This window comes from Siphateles boraxobius, unplaced genomic scaffold (assembly GCF_051911475.1).
Source record: "Siphateles boraxobius isolate OS27281-9 unplaced genomic scaffold, OSU_SipBor_1 49, whole genome shotgun sequence".
NCBI lineage: Eukaryota > Metazoa > Chordata > Actinopteri > Cypriniformes > Leuciscidae > Siphateles > Siphateles boraxobius.
Genome location: NW_027509130.1, coordinates 2,102,228 through 2,124,552, shown reverse-complemented (window position 1 = coordinate 2,124,552; position 22,325 = coordinate 2,102,228). Strand labels below are relative to the sequence as shown.

The 22,325-nt window shown below is 36.9% G+C and overlaps 1 protein-coding gene and 1 long non-coding RNA gene across 2 annotated transcripts in view; one reads left to right on the top strand and one right to left on the bottom strand.

The window, feature by feature from the left end:
- Positions 1–573: 573 nt before the first annotated feature.
- On the bottom strand, positions 574–1,946 carry LOC143711188 (uncharacterized). The gene is made up of 3 exons (XR_013194771.1): positions 1,925–1,946; positions 1,046–1,140; positions 574–646 (listed from the first exon to the last, which is right to left on the bottom strand). It is a non-coding gene; the product is annotated as an uncharacterized LOC143711188 (long non-coding RNA).
- Positions 1,947–8,967: 7,021 nt separating this feature from the next.
- Positions 8,968–22,325, top strand: part of tnrc6bb.1 (trinucleotide repeat containing adaptor 6Bb.1) — a 46,967-nt gene continuing 33,609 nt past the window's right edge. The window contains exons 1-4 of the mRNA XM_077202350.1: positions 8,968–9,035; positions 10,209–10,276; positions 10,366–10,387; positions 17,142–17,489. Coding sequence (XP_077058465.1) covers positions 10,232–10,276; positions 10,366–10,387; positions 17,142–17,489 — 415 coding nt within the window. The 5' untranslated portion in view covers positions 8,968–9,035; positions 10,209–10,231. The remainder of the gene's footprint in view (positions 9,036–10,208; positions 10,277–10,365; positions 10,388–17,141; positions 17,490–22,325) is intronic.

Genomic DNA, 22,325 nt, shown 5'->3' with positions numbered 1-22,325 from the left:
AACACAAAACTCTAATGAAATAAATTGAATTATAGATTTCATTCTAGAAGCATCATTAAACCTAAAAAAATTGGTCTTTAAAAAGGTTCTTACAGCACAAGAAGCCAGAATAATACATATATGATTTAATTGAGTAACATTGTTCAACAGGTCTTTAAAAACGGTCTTACAGTACAAGCCAGAATAATAATAATAATAAATATATTTTTTCAAGTAACATCAACAGGTCTTTAAAAAAGGTATTACAGTACAAGCCAGAATAATAATAAACTATTATTTCGAGTAGCCTAATATTGTTCAACAGCAAAACTATAATGAAACTATAATGAATCATTTTAGAAGCCTCATTAAACCCATTATCATTCAAACTTTTTTTTATGTGGGTTTCAAGTAAGTTCTTATAAAACTACATGCCAGAATTATCATCAAGTAACATCATTCAACATCAGTAAATCACTAATGAACCAAAAACATTTTTCTCTAGGTTTCATTCTTGAATTATATATTGATCTAGAAACAATAATTAAACTTTATTTCTTCATTTATTTATTTTTTAAGTGAATTGATTCTTCATCGTCTTATGGCCACCACCACCCGGTCTCCGATATTTGTGTACATGTTGTGTTGTATGCATTGATGACAGCGTCTAAAGAGAAAAATAAAGACAGTTTAGATCAACATAACTGCTGTATATTTCAGCCCATGAAACATCCTGTGTTTTACTTTTTTCACAAAGATAGAATAGAATCACATGTATAGGTGCATGTTAAGAAATATTTGCAAACATTCTTGATGTTTGAAGCCAGAAAACCACTTTGTTGTTGCTAACTTTTGACTATTGGAAGTAAAAGAGGCACAAACAATTAAAAGACTGCCATTAACTTGTTAAATGATCGATACGAATTACAATTTGTAACTACTGTAACTAATTTAATTACATTTGGATAAGCAACCAAAATAATTACACAAAAAAACAAAACAACAATCAAACACAAATGTCCCACAAATGAGTTGATCTGCACCCGCTTTCTTTTTCTTTATTTACCACAAATGATCTGGCATAGCAGAGACTGAGAAAATGACAGCTTCCCACGTTTCCCCTTTAAATTCATCTGTGCCATCAAGGCATTTGAGAGAGTTCTAAAAAACAAACATGCATGTGTTGTAAACCTTTTTCTACTTAAGTGTAGGAGACTTAGAAGCGAAAAACCAGGAGACATTGGGATATCTTTCAATGCAGAAGTTACTCTTTATTGAAGACTTTGCTGTTGCGATGCTGTAGACACCAAGTCTGACATCTTACCCAAGTCTAACTAAGGGAAACGTTCCTTTGCAATTTATAAACATTTTAGGGGCAGGGCTTAACATTGTGATGAACAAAGCATGTAAATGATGTATACCGGTTTAGGAACCGGCCCTATACATGGAGTGTTACCAATTCCAATCCAATCAGCATAACTATTCAAACAGTGAGACTACCAAAGTTTCAGTAATCTGCTTACAATAGCGAGAAACAGGAATAGCCGGCTAGATAGAGAGAGCAGTATTCTGCCCGATACAGAAAACAGGATTTGCCGGACTCTCTTGCTGGAAAACTGTTTCACAGCAAATATCATCATCATCATAACCTTAAATGCTGAACTCAGTATACGAAACTGTCTCAGTTTATATACTATTGTATTGGAACCTAAATGAAAACATTTTAATACATTTGTAACACTACACATGTAAATATATATATATATATATCAAGTAGGCTACTCATTTATAAAAGGTATCTTTTCCATGTTAAATACATACATTTGCAACGTCTTTTGCATAGAGCAGAGACATTGCAACGATAGCAAGAAACTAGAGCTTAATGTGTGGAGTAATTTTTTATTTTAAAATAAATGCAGCAATGTGTGGCATAAATGGTACTTACGCAGACATTGATTTTTTCACCATGCCTACCTCATCAACACCTCCCAGTCTTTTCAAATATGCTTGCTGTAAAGGAGTAAAACAGAACAGCGACAAAAAATTACTTGTCTGTAAGATGAACTTGACACAATAGAAATCTGACAAAAAAAAAGGGTCTACCCCTTCACCCAGGGTTAGCATAATTTCTAACTGGGGTTTAAATTGGACAGTTCATCAAGATACGATATTGATACCAGCCAGCAGCTCAGCCAGCAATACCATATCTCTCGATACCCCATCTTAGCTTAACGCTACCGAATCACACGCGGCTACTTACTTCAGATTCATAGGGGAATTAACCATACAAATAAGGCCTAGCTAGAGTTAAATAGCTGAAAAATAGTGAAAAAATAAAAGCTGCTAACGTTAAATTGGCGGTCGACCTAACGTTAACGTTACACAACACTTGTCTCTCTGAAAATCACCGTAGCAACTGCAAAAACACAATGGTGGCAAAAGTAGTTAAGTGAAATAAATGTCGGAACACATTTCCTGACCCTCGTTAATAAGTTAATTTAGCTAACTGTAGCGTTAACATTCGTGTTTCAGTCATACAACTTCACATTATATATTAACTTACCTTTGTCGTCTCTCAAAATCCCGCTCTCTGCTCTCTCTGTGTCCTTCCTTGAACTTGAGCCGTACCTGAGCAATCTCGCGCGAAATATAATTAGATATAACATATATAAATATCTTTATATAGCTTCTGGGTGGTTAACCAATATAATCTGAATGATAACTGCAAATCCACCTTTCTCTGACTGGATCCAATTGTTTCTTGCAGTGATCAATTTGCTTCTCTGTTCTGTGGCTTTCAGTCTATCTTGTCAAATCTAGTTGTACAGTCAATAAAAAAAAAATCAATGCATAAACGACATTTGGATCCGAATGCTAAGCCGTCCCCGCCTGAACGACGCGAGAAGTGAGGTCTACCTGCTCAAGACTGGTCAGGCTCAAGGGTGTAATCCATCAGCCGGAAACTGAAGCCTCGCGGGAGCCGCCATTGTAGCAGAACTTCACCTGCTGTTAGCATTCCATTGACTCCCATTCATTTTGGCGTCACTTTGACAGCGAATAACTTTACATCTGAGCCGTCCAAAGACTCCATTTGTCCATTATTTATTTCTAAAGAAACACGACAATGTATAAAAGGCTCCATTACTTTGTATCTTACGTTATGGCCCCGTAGAAGCCGTTTTTGTAAAAATAGGCTAACAATTGCGTCATAACCACGCGACTTTCTGTCGCACAGTAGAGAAATTACCGTATAGACAGGAGGAGAAGCTCGCAGGCAATCTTTTACTGTCTACGAGGCAATCGGGGGACATGGAGAAATAAAGTCAAGGGAGAAGCCCATAGATTGAGTCCATAAAAGCAACAGGACAAAGAAATTTCAACATCGTTTGTGAGGAATTATGTGATTCAGATTTGTTTGGCACAGCTACTAGAATATTTACAACTGTCAGACTGTCGTCAAGCTCAGTTTGAGCCTGCGCAGTCGCTCAGCCATCAGGAAGTGAGTGCTCTAATCGGGCTTCAGTTTTCTCCGTTGAAATCAAGGGGGTCGCTGTGTCCATTTCTTTTTGTCTATGGTCAGGCTGAAGAGGCTAGCACAACATCTACGATTTGCAACCCTCAACATTGGCTCGCTTACTGGAAGAACCCGCAAATTTACCCAGGAAAAAGTAGAGAATGTATTTTTTTTTCTCAACTAAGCCCCTTTTCTGAACACCATTATTATTATTACATAATGTTGCGGGTCAATTTGACCCATTTCGATTTTCTAGTTGTAGGAAATACTGGTTAACCTTTGTTTTTTTTTCTTGATATTTTGTGACTTTTTCTCATTTATCATTATGAACATGCATGCAAAGTTTCAACATGCTGATGTGTTTTGACATATACAAACAAAATTACTGTTACGTTCGTGATGTGCGCCAATTCGACCCATCATAGACAGCCATTCAAAAGCAACTGTACAGACACAAAATAAAAACATTTATTTTCTGTATGTCAGGGCACTTCAACTCCAGTTCTAACGTGCAAGTGTATCTAAAAGTGCTCTAACCCTAACCAAACACTTGAAAAAGCTAAAATCACAGTGTTCAGAATTATTTGCAAATTACAGATGAAAATATGTAATTACTATCTGTGTCAGACAATATATAATAATAATAATTTCAATATTCAAGATATCTAAAATACCTAGCTTTTAACCAAAACTTTTATGTAGGATTTTCAAAGGCAGCTTCACAGAGCCAAAAAAAAAAAAAAAAAAAAACTTTATTTGATGTATGTTTGTGTTATGTTTGGTTTCTCACTTCCCTCTAAATGAATAATGAAACTAGTGAATAGGTCTTAGGAAACTAGGGAAAGTTGACTTAGGAAAATTAAAAATTTTCATTACACAGCAAAATTATATTATTAATTTACTATGTTCAAAGCATAAAATGAAAAAAATAATAAAACAAGTTAAAAAAAATTATATGCAAAAAAAAATTCAGTAGCCTATACTGTTTATTTTCCAATTTTGTCAAAACAAAACTGTTTTTAAAAATTGTTTAAAAACATTTTCATAAATAATATTTTCAGATATAATGTTTTTGTAATCTTTCACAAATGTTGATATTAAAAGTTTACAGTTTGTATCTAAATCTTTGTTGCTTTTCATAGTGTGATTTTCGAGGAATTGTATTGAATCCAATCTGGGTCAATTTGACCCGGTCCATAAGGGGAGTACACAGAAATCGAACATAACACGATGATTAAAACTGTACACTGTTGTTGGATGCAACTAATTAAAAGCATGCTTTTTAATGCGTCTGACGGAGTTGACACAAATTAAGTTAATAAATGCTATAATTTTTTTTTTCAACGTTTTCAGAAAAACCTGTTCCCATACATGGCTCATTAGCTGAGATCTTTTTCTACAAATATGTCAGTTTATAAATAATGTATTATTAACCCTCTACTGCACGCATTATTATGCAATCATGGAAAAAAATTTTACAGTGTTTTTTTATATATAAAATAGACTCAAATTAACATTTCTTTTTTTCTTTTTTTTTTTTGGGGGGGTACTTTTGGGTGCGTTGCCATATGGCAACATTGTGCGACAATGGAACAGCCTGATGCGTTTTCTCCCAAAATGACATGAAATTCATAGATGATTACAGACCTGTCTTTTAGAAATGAAATTGTTTTTATTATTTAAAATGTTTTCAAGAGCTTTGTGTACAAAATATGAAACTAATTTTCAAAGTATTATTTCAACAACATTTACAAAACATCTGACGCAAACTCATAAGAACTGTTCAAGTGTAACTACTCAATGTGAAACGATTATTTCAACAACATTTACAAAACATCTGACGCAAACTCATAAGAACTGTTCAAGTGAAACTACTCGATGTGAAACGCCTTAAAGCAGTTGTTCTCTCTGTTAAAGGTGGGGTATGTGATTTTCTTTTTTGACCATTTTTTCAAAATCACTTGAAATCCTATTCCTAACCCACTTACAGCCACTGAGTTAGAAGCACTGACATGAAAATTAAAAAATTTAATCATCTGTGGAACGGGCAGGACTCGAAAAACTCGAAAAAACTCGAAAAACAGCCAATCATTTCCAAGACCACCTAGAATCATTGGACAGTAAGTGCGTCAATCAAACGGTCGTACCATACCCCCCTCCCCCATGCCCCTCTTCGAGTGGGTGGAGTCAGGGCCAGCGTTGGAGGAAAGAAGGTAGGACCTTTTGAGTTGTGTATTTTCAAAATCTGCCGGCCGTTTTGCAAATCACATACCCCACCTTTTAAGCAGAGGTGCACCTTGCACTTAGAGCAAACCCCTCTGACGATGCCCTTGCAGCCAGGATTCTTGCACCTTCCTTTTGGTGCACCCATCTCTGGCCAGTGATCAAAGCGGTCAAGACGGATATATATTTTACTTTTATACTTTACTTTTACTTTACTTTATAAATAAAATATATAAAAATATATATAAATATATGAGTAGAATACAACCATCCAACTATATCAGTGCATCCATACATTGTCATTCATACAAAGCTACTCTGCATTAGAATGGGCAAAATATTGTTCCATTACCGCACAATGTTGCCATATGGCAACACACCTATTTTATTAAATAAAAAGGTAATATAAGTATCAAAACAATGTGACAATGATTGAAATAAGATTAGAACTTACCCCAGATGCTTGATGTATTTTTTTATTCCGAAGAAATATGAAAAAAATGAAAAAAAATCTTCACATATACACAAGCACTTTTTCAGCAGCTGGAGTCATCAAAAGTGTGTGAAAAGAATGACGTTGCAAGGGTGTGTGTAATGTCGTGATGTCATCAAAGCATATCATTGGTTACCGCCAGGTTCTACCATGAATTTAAGATTAATCAGAGCTCATATTTATTTTCAAATTTCAAAAAATGTCCAAAGAAAGGGTATGTTGCCATATGGCAACACCGTGCAGTAGAGGGTTAAATAATAAAAGCTAACTTCTAAAACATGTTTTGTCGCTTATGTAAAGAATCAGTGTAACATGTGTTTTGTGTGTTTTTCGCGGCATTCACTCAGTCTTTTATCACTCAGTGCGCATGACCGGTTGACGATGACGTCACGCGCATACCCTCCATCATATTAGGGTTGTTTGAGATGAGCGAAATCTGCGCAGAACCGATCACTGGTGATCAGCGCGTAATGCATGCCGGTTAGAAATGTGTCCGAGTACGGTCCGCCTTGCTCTGATGTCATGCTGACTTGTGTCAAAAAGCTCTCGCGAGCGAAAGGCGCACGTGTCGGATTCTTCCGGCCCTGTCCCAAATGGTGCACTTCATCCGGACTTTCGGTCTTGTGGACTTAAATTGCGCGTGCTCGCCGAGTCAATGAGTCCGTAGGCCATCCCATTTAGCATTTTAATGCTCTGAAGTGTGCTCAGCAGCGCCCCCTTTGTACCCTTGAAGCGGTCTTCCGCGAAGCCCGCATAGATGCAGGCTCCACGCACTTTAACTACCCAGGAATCCTTGCGAAATGCCAATCAGAAAACGGATGGGAGGAGATTTCGGTCACGGACTGTTAACATGGCTTTATGATATAGGCGTACATTTTACCAGTTGTTATTTACAGTTTATGCAAACATTATCGACCAGTGGTTGATATCTCAAACATAATAATAGCGTGTTAAATAATACGATCGCATTATGATTCATTACATAAATAGAACCGAATGTCATTGCTTTACTGAGTCATATGAACGTAGTATGAATATTTAAACCTATACATTTTTCTTAAACTCATTTACATTTTAATTTTGTGCTAAAATTGAACATTATGTATTATTATGTATAACATTGATAATTTACATAACCATGACTATTCTAATGCCCAGGTGGCATATACAATTATAGAACTGTAAAAGCAGGCTGTGTAGTTCACATGGACATAAGATTTGGGAAAATAAAATAAATCCTGTTCTCGATGCTAAAGACTGTATTTTTTTAATGATATTTGTGATATTTTTCTAATAAAGGGACTGATGAGATGACCTTTAAGTTTATTCAGCTTCGACGTCTGAGCTGAGACCTTCTTCCTGTTTCCGGCGTGACAATTGAGTCTGTCCCAAAAATACCTCTCAATGCGCCCTCGCGGACTCGCTCTAAGGGCCCTATAGGTCTGCACTACATGACGTCACCGAAATTTGGACTCTGAGGAAGTCCACAAGTCTGGAGTGTGCCATTTGGGACAGGGCCGCAGTCGCGCGCAGGTGCTCTCCACCGACTGCGCTGATCAAAAGCATGATGGGAAACGACTTGCTGACGACACAGCTTAATGTTGATTGGTTAAACAACCGTGAATCCGTGATGTATTGTTCTCTTTTAAATTGTTTGATTTTAAACTCGGATATCATGTTTTATCTGTAGCCTATGTGTGAATATTCCAAAAAACTATCTGACAGTGCCATCACTATGAGTTATGCAATGTCATTTTATTATAAAACACACACACACACACACACACACACACACACACACACACACACACACACACACACACACACACACACAAACACATAGCCTATGTCTGTGTAAAAGAAAAAATGATTGATAAAAAATTATTTGAAATGGAATTAAATAACAAGTACTTGTTATTGTCTTGTTCATTATATTTATTTTCTATTAACTTCTATAGTTCTATAACTATTTCTTTATATTTATTAATTTTCACTGTGCACGAGCGTGAATCCCGTGAATCCCGCGATATCCATCATTGATCCACTGCGAGAAGCGAGAACTGTCCGGCTTGCCTGCGCTTTTTTCACTCCTCCTCTCACTGCAGCCGCCTACTCTCGACTACATTACAGGCGAGGTGCATCTCAAACAAGCCTATTTTGACACTGAGCGGTTAAAGGAAAAAAAACTGCTCTGATGCTCAAAAAGATGGTTTCATTATAAATTACCTCCTGATTTCCTGAAGATGACAATTTTTTTTATTATTTTTCCCCCATGTTATTTATTTATATTTATTTTTATTAATTTAATGTATGTTTAATTTCTATTGCTTTAAATCTTTTATGCATTATTTCTTAATTGACTATCTCTTAATGTATGTACTTTACGGCCTTACTTTACCTTGAGTTTCTTATCCTATTTTGTGCGTGATACATGTATCCGTGATCTTTGTTCAAAAAAAAAAAAAAAAAAAAGGTTAAAGAAAGGAGCAAAAGAATTTGTCTTGGTGACAGGATCAGTGCAGAACTCGAATTAAATACAGACATTTAGTGCAAACATACTTGGGAATTAGGCAATAACATAAAATATAACACAATTATAATAACAACAAGACAGAAGAATTTATTGTGTGCTTTAATTAAGATATAAGAATTGCCGTAAGATGTCACACAGCGCCCTTTGCTGGGCGAACAGTGTGTGTGTGTGTGTGTGTGTTTGTGTTTGCGTTTGCGCACGCGCACGCGCAGTCGCCTGTTCGGATGCGAACTGATACCCGGATGTTAATCGGCGCGGCGTCCAGTGCGCAGCTGCAGGCCGGACTGACTGAGGTGAGCAAAACAAACCCAAACATGTACAAACATACACAACATATTTCAAGTTAGCATCATATATACATATGTATATATGTTGCATAATCTATTAGACTTATGTTTAAAGGCTATATTTTTATATTTGGTTAACGTAACCTGAAGTACCTTAGTTGTTATGTTTTCATCGAAGTCCACTGAATAATTAAATGTATAGGAGCCGTATAGTAACTTATGTGACACGAAATGATACAAGTTACACTATTATACCCGCTTTAAGTGCTATTAAACGATTATTTTGCCGTTGAATGTCTGTGTGGAAATGCGCCATAATTAGCACGTTAGCTTGGTAAGTTTATGCAGGAAGATGAATAAAACATCTTTATCGCAAAAAAAAATCACAGATTCCGAGTGATCATCGTTCATCTCAAGTAGCACATTGGTCTTTAAAGTACATTAAATAAATAATATCATAGTATGGTCATCTTTTAGTACCATGATAAATATCAGTGTATTTTGATATTGCCTTGCTAACAAAACGCTAACAAAACTATTTTGCTAACATTTCCATTAAGTTATTAAAAAAACGCTTAATTTGAATGTTCGCTGAACTTTTATAATGTCCCAATTAAATGATTTTAAACGTTTGTTATACGAGCGTTAAGTGAACATTCCATTTAATTGTTCTACAAGCATTATTGGAATGTTACTTTTCGAGTGTTCTCTGGACGTTCTGAAACAAGTAACGTTAGGCTAACATTTAAAAAAAAACGTTTCAGGAAGAAAAAAATCCATAAATGATGTATAAATAAAGTTTGACGCTTTGAGAACATTATTAAAAACCAGATAGAATTGAACAAATGTTCTATCAATGTTACTGGAAGAACATTAGCCAAGTTTTGTGAACGTTCCCAGTTATCTGGGTATACAATCAATTTAATGTTGTGTTTATGTAAGAAAGTTTCTAAATAGCCTATTATCATAAAAAACAGAATAGAATAAAATCTTTACTGCTACATCTCTGGGCTGGTGGAAATTGCTGAAGTTGCAGCTTTACGGCGTGCATGAGATAAATACAGGACATAAACGAGGTGTATAAAACAGGCCATGAAAACCACCGTTAGATACATGTTAGATGTTAGATACATGTGCTGCACAATGAAGCCATGCGAGTGAGTGTGTGTCGGTTCACAGGAACAGGAAGGGAGAAGCAGTTCATGGAAGACAGTCACCATAAGACAGGAGACCGCAGTCATCCGGAGGTGTGTGTGAGACTTGCTTCATCTAGAAAACACACACTAGCTATATATTAATATAAAAACATCTCATGAACACTTTGTTTTTATTACAGGACACTGAAGACGGCTCAAAAGGTTGGTATTGGACACACACACACACACACACACACACACACACACACACACACACACACACACACACACACACACTACATACAGGATCTATAAATCATATCATAGTCATGTTGTCAGCAATAGGTGAGATGGGGATTGCAATAGTTTACTTATTTGATCATTAATTTACTTGTTTATTTACTCATTCATTTAATTATTTACTTACTCTGTTTTATTATGGTTGGAAATGAGAATTTTTACTATCATTCTGATGATGAAGAAAAATGTCATGTCGCATATAAATATTTCACTCAAAAGGCGAGCCCGTGGATATTGCACGCCATTTGCAAACTTTGTTGCATGAGAGTTAAGTTCCGCAGTTTGCGTGTTCGTCATTCGGTGGCTCTGAATTGTCAAAACACCTCTCAAAATGCTCGCCACGGATGCGAAAAACGCGAAAAATCGAACCCGATCCCCAAAAATTGTATGACGTACGAAAGTTTCGGAGGCACTGTGTAAATGTTAGGGATGCACTATCGGTATCGGGCCCGATACCAAGCTCATGTACTTGTACTCGTAAAAATACCCCGATACCAAAAACCGATACCTCACTTGACGCGTGACCTCACGTATATCCTTAGCTTATATTTCTTAATTTTTATGAACACTCTTCCTGCAGTTATAGTGTTGCTAGATTTAATAGTACACTCTAATATTTCACTTTACACTTTCGGCTGTGATTACATTGTTATTCAGTGTAATGTTAAACATTTGTTCTGTGATTTCTGTTGTTCTTTGATTGTCTTGTTGTCTGTGATTTCTTTAGCACTTTGACAACTTTGTGACAGGCAGGTTAAAATTACATTCATTATGTCCTTGGTTTTGCCCTTTGGAGGTTATCGGACACTGTGAAATTTGGGCTTTGAAAATTTGTGATAAGGACATAAGAATGATTTATTTTTTAAGTTTATTTGAGTTGTTGAAAATAAAGATGCTGATATGTTCATTAGTCTCATTGTGACCATAAACCCCCCCCCCAGTACAACAGGCATCGGTATCGGAGGGTACCAGGAAAAAAATATCGGTACTTGTACTCCATCCTTAAAAAGTGGTATCGGTGCATCCATATTAAATGTGATCGTATTTAATTTCTAACGTGCAAAATCTTCAGACAAGAATTTCGGACTCTGTGTGCAAGGACCTTTACGCTGCTAACCCCAGTCAATTATTCGCTGAAAGTGAAAGTGAAAGCATAAACGGACTGAGCTTTTGGCATCTGATGCTGCATTAACGGCACATTAATTCTCACAGACACGACGAGAGCTGAATCTGCATCAGTGCTGATAACGCCATATCAATTATCTTTATTTATCGGAGTAATATTGTGGACCACACATTAATGACAGGGAAAAAATAAGAAGAATCAATATTTCTTGTTAAACAAGTTTAGCTTTAAGTCGACGTTTGAAGCTGCTTTTGATTTTTTATCGATGACTGATGATTGTGCTGTGTTCGCACCTAAAGACTGTCATCACGCCTGTAATAATAGTAATTATTATTAATAATAAGAATAATTTGTATCTTTATTAGTCTCTTTAAATGTTTTGTTTATGTGCTGTGGTAACAAAGCAATGTTGACGGGCAACCATTGTCATCTTAAACAACTATAACAATGATGCGTGTCTTTTATAACAAGCACTCTTGACAGTTTGTGAATAAATCACCTTGCAATTCAGTTTTGATGTGGGATGTAGTTTTGTAGTCGGTTTTAAAAAAAATTCATTGAGTCCTCTTCAATCCCCAGACGCAAGTCAGTGTTATGTGGTGGTGTCGTTATTAAAATTAGGGAAGGCAAATTAATTGTAGGTCCTAATATTTATTTTGATGATAATACTAGCCTTATAATAATAAGGTAATGTTTTAATGGGAAATACACATCTAGTATACACAGATCTGAGGTTTTCACATACATTAGCATTAGCATTCAAAAGTTTGAGTACGATTAATGTTTTTAAAAGAAGACTCTTCTGCTCACCAAGGCTACATTTATTTGATTAAATCTACAAAAAAAACAGTAATATTGTGAAATATTGTTACAATTTAAAACAGTTGTTTTCTATGTGTATATATAGTAAAGTGTAATTTAATCCTGAAAAAAAAAATCTTTCAACATTGATAATAATAATTAATTATTGTTTCTTGAGCATCAAATCATCATATTAGAATGATTTCTGAAGGATCATGTGACACTGAAGACTGGAGTAATGATTTGATCACAGGAATACATAACAGAATAAAATATATTACAATAGAAAACTAATATTAAATTGTCATAATATTTCACAATATTACTGTTCTTTTTGTATTTCTTAAAGGGGTGATAAAATGTGAAATTATCCAAACTTCCCACTACTACATCAGATCACCTTTTCTATTTGATCATCTGGCTGTTATAACTCAGATACAGCAGCCAAACAAAACCTAAAGTAAATGATGTGAGGGTCAAGAGCCCAGCTAAAACAGACACCGACCACCATAATGGTGACTTTAAATTCCGGTTTTCTCTTTCAATGAATTTGCTTTTTAAAGGGGTGGTTTACTGCTTTTTTTTCTTTGCATGATTGTGTTTATGGGGTGCAATATAACGTCTTAGTGTTTTTTTTGTTTTTTTTAAGCCTTATTTTTCATAAATTTCACCTTTATTGTAAGCCGCTTTCTCCTCTGTCATTTGAACGACCGATTGACTTCCTGATTCTATGAAACCACTCCCTCAGAAACAGGCAATGGGCTCAGATTGGTTAGTTGGGCCGGTGTGTTGTAATTGGCTAAACTGCGTAGTGCACGTAGTCCGGAAACTTCACGCCCATTGCCTTTACAGGCGAAAGCTGCATGTGATCCGGTAACATGTAAATAGTGTCAATAGCCTACTGCCGTATCAGCTTGAGGCAGAATCAGACCCAGAAAGAGGCAATGAAGAGAGTCAAGCAGAACCTCCCCACGACTCTTACAAAACGTTTCTGAATGGTACATTTTTGTATTATTATTATTCTATTCTAATATTATTATATAAGAATTTCGATACGCTGTTACTTGAAAATGCTACTGCTGCTTATAGCTTTTGAGAGACGGTTTTCTCCAGATTAAACATTTAATATAACTGAATACGTGACAGAGTAATACCGTTTTTTAAAGTTATTGTTTTATCGATATAATGAACAACCGTTTATCTATTCACAAAACTTAGTTTACTCTGTGTATCGTTTTCTTTAGGTGTAAATGTGGCAACTGTGTTAAAATGCAGAACGTGAAAACATCTGATAACAGCAGCTGAAGTTTGAAGAATTACAAATTCAGGTCCAAAATGTTTGTACGCGTTTGTCATAGACACACGAAATAGCATAACTAAGTGGCTACTAAAGCCAGCGCTGGCATTTGTTTACGTCCTTGATAAAAACTAAAACATTACTCTAAAATTATACATGCAAATACATTTAAAATTATTAAGTCTTACAGGTTGTGGCCCAACAACTGTTGCCTCTGGTTTTAAAGTTGGAACTGCTTCATGCTTTAGTAACAGTTTCTTGTTGAATCCGGCATTACATTTGTGGAGATTCTGGAAGCTGTCTTGTGTAAAATGCGCAGCACAGAGAGCTAAATTATGATTGTAATTTTCAGGAACATAATCAAACATAAATTGTAGCCATTGTTGACGAACTACAGCGTCCGTAGGAAGCCCGAACGCATGGCTACTGCTCTCCACTATAACTCTTTCTCTTCGACAAAGCAGCCGAAATAATGGCCATGCCTCCTTTTTTGCATATTCCGGAGGGAGGGTTGATGTAAATTTATGGGTTAGTTACTTATAAAACCTAGTTACGTATGTAGTCCCATTCGAGTCGTTTTTGTAGGCATTTAACTTCCTGATTTTTAAAAGACGATATCTCTGCTTACGTTGAACTTTCAGCGCAGCAACTTCGCAGATACTGTTCATGCTCCAACAGCAACATTACACACTATTTAAAATGAAAAAAGTGAAATCGCAATCAATCACAACTTTAATCAATCTTGCTGAGCAGAAGAGCTCACCGATCCAAAACTTTTGACTGGTAGTGTATAATGTGTTTTGGTTTCTGATTTCATTAGAAATACACAGTCTTGTGTTTTTATTAGTGATTCACCGAAAATAAACCAAAACCCAAATTAATGTTTTTTTGTTTTGTTTATCCAACAACTGAAACCATAAATAAAGTTTGTTTGATAAGGAATTGAACTCAGTGTGGTGTCATGTTCAAATAAAGCAGGCGTTGTGAAGTCAATGGTTTCAGCTCTATAAACCTATTTAAGCCAAAAATGAATTTATTTTTTTTGCTGTTTCGGGTTAATATTTTCGGTTTGCCAAAAATGTTGTGCATCACTATCTAATTTTTGACTCTCAAATATGTTTAGCTTGGAATCAAATGCTGTGTTGTGATTAATTTGGGAGCTGATTGGTTTCGTTCATGGTTTAAAACTCTTTTATAAAGAATTGTTGAAATATATGCGGATAAGCATGCGCTGTTGCACTTTGCTACAATTTTCTAAATGTCATAATCATTTGTTAACAAACAAGTATTTGTTTACTTCAATGAGCTCATAGCTTCTGCCTTAAATTATTACATTGTTTAAATTAATAGATTTTTAGATAACTGTGATTTTGTATATGAAGATAACTTAATCAGTGACCTCTGATAACAGATCACTGTAAATTGTAATGTGGACTCGTGCATTCGTAATGTGGAAAAGCGCTATAAAAATAAATGTCAATTGAATTTCTCACAATGCATTACTTGGTTGTGCAGAATTTATACATTTTCTGCTATATGAGACCTTTGAGGATTTGTAGAAATCATTTTGAGACGTGAATGGCTGTAAATCCTGTAAGGCTGTCAAATAAAAATTTGAATTTCAAATATTCGTCGAATAAAAACAAAACAAAACAAAACTTGGTATTCAAATTTTTGTTGTGTCAAGAAAGAGACACGCGGAACAGCATCAGGAATACAATTGCGTTATTAATTTGAAAAATGGCGGGAAAAGGCTTCCAGCTGACGAAAACCCTCTCAGTTGATGACAAAAATCGTGCAGCGACACGCTTGACCAAACCTGCACATCAGTCAGAGCTGAGTGTGTGTTTTCATCAGCTGGAAACATTGCCAACAGAAAGCACTCGGCACTCGCTGCAGATCCAGTTGAGCATCTGGTGTTTTTGACAAACAATATGTAAATGTAGTGAGTAGAAGTGGATTGTTTTGAATGGCAGTTTACTATTTTGTGTTCATATAGTACATTACGCTGTGTGTTGAATCGTGTTTTCTCAGGTTACTGATTTACACAGTTTTATGCACTAATTGTAACCTAATTTTCCTTGCATGCACAACGAGGACATTATATTTTATTTAGGAACAATTGTGTCAGAAGTGAATGCACTTTTGCATTTGCAATAAAAGACGTGATGCTTGATTTGGTTTATATTTGCGCATTGCGCTCGCTTGCGCCCTCTTGCTGACATAGGAAGAATACAGTGCTTTTTTCCTCTAACATTAAGTATTGACTTCAGAATTCGAATATAATAAAAATTTTGCTAATATTTAGGAAAGAAATTCAAATGAAGCCATTCATCATTTATTGGTTTATTATTATGAATTAAGCTATTCAGCCGTTTTGACAGACATACCTCTGATAACAGATCACTCTAAATTGTAATGTGGACTCATGCATTTTCTGTAAAGCTGCTTTGAAACGATGTGTATGGTGAAAAGGGCTCTACAAATAAATGTGAATTTAATTGAATTTATCACAATGCATCACCTGGTTGTGTGGTGAGATTTTGCCTATGTCAGATTTCAGACATTTTCTGCAACTTGAGACCTTTAAGGATTTGTAGAAATCTTTTTGAGTTGTGCTGTGTCCTGTGCTATGCGCTTAAAGGGTTAGTTCACCCATAAATGAAAATTAAGTCATTAATTACTCACCCCCATGCTGTACCAACCCCGTAAGACCTTCGTTCATCTTCGGAACACAAATGAAGATATTTTTGATTAAATCTGAGAGGTGGATCACTGCTACATAGGCTGCCTGAGGGAATGAAACTTGACGGCCCAGAAAGTCATTAAAGAACATGTTTAAATATTCCATGTGCCTACAGTGGCTCAACTATAAGTTTATCAAGCGACGAGAATACTTTTTTTCCGAAAAAAACAACAACATAAATAACGACTTTATTCGACTATTCCTTTTCTTCCTTGTGGGGCTGAGACGAGAGTTCAAGAGATTTCCACGACGCATGCGCGAGAACTGAACAAGAAGTATTAGAAGAAGAACGTCCTCTTCTCAGTTCTCGCGCATGCGTCGTGGAAATCTCTTGAACTCTCGTCTCAGGCCCACAAGGAAGAAAAGGAATAGTCGAATAAAGTCGTTATTTATGTGTTTTTTTTTCGGAAAAAAAGTATTCTCGTCGCTTGATAAACTTATAGTTGAGCCACTGTAGGCACATGGAATATTTAAACATGTTCTTTAATGACTTTCTGGGCCGTCAAGTTTCATTCCCTCTGGCAGCCTATGTAGCAGTGATCCACCTCTCAGATTTAATCAAAAATATCTTCATTTGTGTTCCGAAGATGAACGAAGGTCTTACGGGGTTGGTACAGCATGGGGGTGAGTAATTAATGACTAAATTTTCATTTTTGGGTGAACTAACCCTTTAATTTATTCTTCTTACCCACTCTCCTCATGTCAGAAACGGCCTCCTCTCCGTCTGCGGCATCGCTCAGCACCCTCACCTGTGCTTCATCACGACCCGGTCCCGCAGAAACACCCTCCCCCTGTCCTGTTGTCGGGGGTTTGTCGGGCCCCCCTGGGGGAGGGAACGATGCAAAGCGGGCCGCTGTGGCCGACGGACAGCCCCCCCCCGCAGTGTCCCAGCGCCCCATGCCCCGTGAGGTGCCCCCGCGCTTCCGCAACACACCGGAGCCAAAGGTGCTACTGAAGAGGGGCCAGCCGCCACTGTCCTGCATGCTGCTGAGGGTCGCGAACGGAGCGGACAGCACGCCCCGACTTCCCCTGCAGGAGCACGCTGACGCCTCAGGTGGGTCCCGCTAAAAATATTGGGAGAGTAGACACAGAACGGTCTTTAATATGGTCAAATGTATTCAGTAGAGCTGAGAGAGACTTTTATAGGGGGAAATACTGCATGCATGTAAATCTGCCTGCATGAGTGATTTTTTTTATTTTAAATAATTAAATTTTTTAATTGGGATCAATCAGGATTAAAAAATAAAAATTGTGGACTTGGAACAGATTTTTTGCAGGTCGAATATTATGATAATGATGAATTTTTTTTTTAAAATTTCATCAACTTAACAGTTACAAGATTTATGCAGTTAATTATGTTTTTTCATTGTGCCATTACATTTATGCTTTGTATATTTAGGGCCCAAGCCCTGAAAGGGCGAAGGCCCTATTGTTTTCCTTAGGATAGATTTTGTTTTATTTTTCTAACGACTATTCGGGCACTTTTGGGGCCCTTAACGTGCTCGAAAACTCTTAAAACTTTGCACACGGGTCAGAACCCGCGGCCATCAGGGCTGGGCTGAAGCTGGTACCCGGGCGTGGCAGGGGGGCTCAACAGCGCCCCCTGGAACGGGGTTCAAAAACTTGGTCCATAAATCAAACACGTTTGCATGTAATAGTATGAATCTCGGTACACATATAGATCTCATCGGTTCATATATACTTCATACTCTTACTTTTTACCCCAGCCCATCAGGAAGTCGTCTATTTAGGGTAGTTTGGAAAACGCATGCAATGGAATTTAAAGTACTCCTCCAAGAGAATTCAAACAAATGCCACGAAACTCGGTCAGCATGAAGTCAAGACATTGAGGATGAAAAATTGCCAGCGGATCTTTGATATCTCGAACGGTTTTGCCGTGGCGAGGAAAAGAAATTATGGCGCGAAAAGAGAAACAGGAAGTGTGTTACAACTTCTGCATACATTAACTGATCTTGGTGAAACTTCAGCAGTGTGTTTGCTGTGAGAGGCCGATCACATGGATGTGACTATTGTGAGTCAAAGTTATTGCGCCACCAACTGGCAACAGGAAGTGTGTCACTTTCAAAATGCTTTGAAATCCCCCTCTTATTTTTACCCGATTTGCTTCAAACTTTATGTGTATAATGTAAACATACGGCAGATGTAGACCTGTGAAAGGATTATTGATATCTTAGATACTGTTGCCGTGGCGACGCATCAAACTTTAATATTCTTGTTTGATGCTTTAGAGACTGTTAGCATGCTTGAAATTGCATGAAACTCGACAGACACATTACATTTATTAGCCACTAGACATGTGCAAAGTTTCAGAAACGGACATGGTACAGGGGCTCAGTAGCGCCACCTTTTGTCAAAAGTGGGGGGATTAGTTGTATCGACACTACAGTAACAAAACTCAGTATGTATATTGTTCTCCTCAAGCCGGACAACTTTCTAATTTACAGTCATTAGCTCCGACCAACAGAAAGTCAGATATTTTGGTGAATATTGTCATTTCTTATTACCCAAAATTTATAACAAATTCTCATACAAATTTTTCGCCACAAGAGGGCGCAATTTCCAACAATAAAAAAGGCGTCGGTCGATGACGCATTGATAAGCTGAATGATGGGACTTGCTGTGAAGCTGATGGATCTTATAATGTTTATGGATGAGTGCAAACATTCATGTTTTTTAACATTACAGTAGTATGAAGCAGGTCGCGATTACTAAAGAGACAGATATCACACGCGAGTCCCGTGGATATAAAGGAATAAGGACATTTAATTCTACGGAACTACCCGCAAGTGCTGGATTAGTCACACAGGTCAGTTTATTAGACGAATTAAATTTGTGAGGAAAGTTATAATGTTATACTACGTGTTAGTTCGTTTGCTATACGAAACTAGCAATAAGCTAGATCAACATTAGAATAATATACTGACCATATTCTAACATTTCATCATGTTGAGCTAACGTTATATAACATTGATTTGTTTTATGTACATTAGGGCTGGGCGATAAATCGATTTTATCGATTAACTCGAATGTGTAGTTTACGCCGATTTTTTTGAATGAAAATCGTTTTTTTCTTTAACAACCGCCGACGCTCCCATCTGGGCTCCCGTAGTTCCGACCGGGCTCAGTGCTTGCCATGATAGAGATACACAAACAACATGGCAAATGAGCAAGACCGCGGCAGCAGAAGCACACCCGCCGAAAACATTTACAAGCTGAATCTGCAGGGCTCCCAACTCTCACGAGTTCACTGTGAGAGACGCAATTCTGTCACTTTTTAAACGCTCTCACGCCACACATCCATTTTCTCGCGCAGAGAAAAATCGCGAAGCAAAGAGAACACTGACACCGACAGACAAGACAGAGCAGGTTACTATCGATATGAAACAGATTCTCAGCTCTCAGATTCTGTCAGTTTTATTACAAAATTCAAACAATAAACACCGTTTTGGCGCTTGTAAATGTGACGTGAAAGAACGCTGACAGATCTCAGTTCAAGCGGCACGTGAAACAAACATCTGTTACTCTTTACTACAAACTTACCGAGATGTAATAAAATCGATCGATCAGTGTTTTTCAACCGCGGAAAGATGTCCATAAAACAGCTGGAGAACAACATATGCCACGTAACGTTATATTTACCTCAGGATGGCTTTTAATGACCCATAGCACGCATGTTAGTTAGACGCATTATAAAATAAAAAACGCATTATATTTAATTTGAGTTAGTTTTAACCTTTAATTATACCAGCTGACAGGGCTCTCTGTATGTTTACAGCATTAGGTGATTTTTTTTTTTTTGGGAGAACAATTAACACATTAACGTATCTACTTTTAGATAGTAGTATTTACGATAGTTCTTAGGTAGTAGTACGTAGCTACTACGTACCTATTTATCCAAAGGAATTTATATTGAATCAAGATCAGAATCAAATCACAAGAATTGAATTGAAATTGTGAAATTTGTGTTAAGCAATAATAAAAACAGTAGCAAACCAGTAAACTTAATAAAATTATGTTTAGTTACCAAATCATTTGACTATCACAATACACTTATTGTGATGCAAATTTTTAGTTTTTTTTACACATCCCCCCCAATCCCAATCCAGCCATTTTATTTTATGTTACATTTTCATTGTTTTCAAAGACAGGGCCTGTCCTCTTGTCTTTTTGGCTTGTTGTTTCTGATTGCACTTTAATGGAGATCAAATCCCAGAAGGGAATATTAAAACAAAATAAAGTTAAAACTTGTTTTGAACAATTTCTTTGTCATCTGCAGATTGATTTTAAGTACGTAGAGAAAAAAATCGATTTAAATCGTAAATCGGATTTTTTGTGAAAAAATCAGGGATTTTTTTTTAGGCCATATCGCCCAGCCCTAATGTACATTTGCTCACCTGTCTAATAAAGCTGTCAAGTGGTGACTCGTGAAGCTCTGTCAAGTCCAAGTTAGTCGCGGACGTGGAGCTCTCGGCATCTCGAAAACGCCACGCTGATATTGATCCTCATTTTAGTTCTCCTTGTTTGTCCCAAAGTGTGCTTGCCATGGATGGTCTATGTTTGAACGAAACAAGAACTGCGTGCCGCCACAGAATGACGGGCTCTGGTGCCGCTAAACGCTAAACACTACGCAGTTGTCCACGTCTGTCGCCATGTTTACGTCATGGCTATGGCAGTATGAACGGAAACCGAGGATAGCGCGGATAGTGCTATTTGGTTAAACAAAAAATCATAAATGGGGCTATACTGCCCTCTTGTGTCCAAAATGATATCAACATAGTACATAAATCTTTTTTATCAGGTATGCCTATTGTATTTATATATAAATGTATTAGGTATGTGGCTGTGAGGATATTTTCCCACCGGTTAATCGACGTGTAACACCAGCGAAGGCTTTTAAATCGCTAATATAAAAGTGAAAGTAAAGTAGGCCTACTGATGTCTGCACGGACATTGTTAATGATGGCGCTTGCAGAACGCTTGAATGAATTCCTATGGAAGTAGAAATGAAAAAACGTTCGCTTTGTTCTTCTCGCTCCTTGCAAATGGACGTCGTTATGAATGCCAGTGCAGCCGCATACTTTTTAGTGTATGACTTCACTTAAAAATTAGCGCAATATCTGGGCGAATGCTTGAACTGTGAGTTCAATAGCCTATTATTTTTCACGGAAAACACAACAACAAAAGAATACAATGACATATTCGCTTAAATAGGTGCTTTTACACAAAATATTCCGTCATCATCTTTTCAGTCAGCTCTTCACTCTTGTGATTAATGAAATTTGACTCCGGTTGCTGATCTTTGCTGCCTGCAACTTTCGTTCAGCTCACAATTTAGTAAGCAAACACGTTCAGGTTTTAATTGTAGTGACTAAATGATTTGATTAAACACACACACACTCTGACACACACACACACACACACACTCTCTCACACACACACACTCTCTCACACACACACACTCTCACACACACACACACACACACACACACACACACACACACACACACACACACACACACACACACACACACACACACACACACAAATTGACGGTGGGGGACAACTAAATCTGCATATTGTAATATCTGCAGGGCACCCCTAGTCTAGTCTTATTAAATGTATGCTTCATCTTTCATTTTTTATTTGTAAATTTGATCAATAAATTCAATTATTTAGAATAATAAGGCTGTTACCCTATGTAGGGCTGATCAACTTAAATCGTTTACACTGAAAAATAACAATGCATTAAATAATGTTATGAGATTGTTTTAAATATGAGTTAATTAACAATCGTTGGGAAGAATGATACTTTTAAACATAATACTAAACCATCATTGGGTGTCGCCAGGCGACCGTCTTGAGCGAGTCA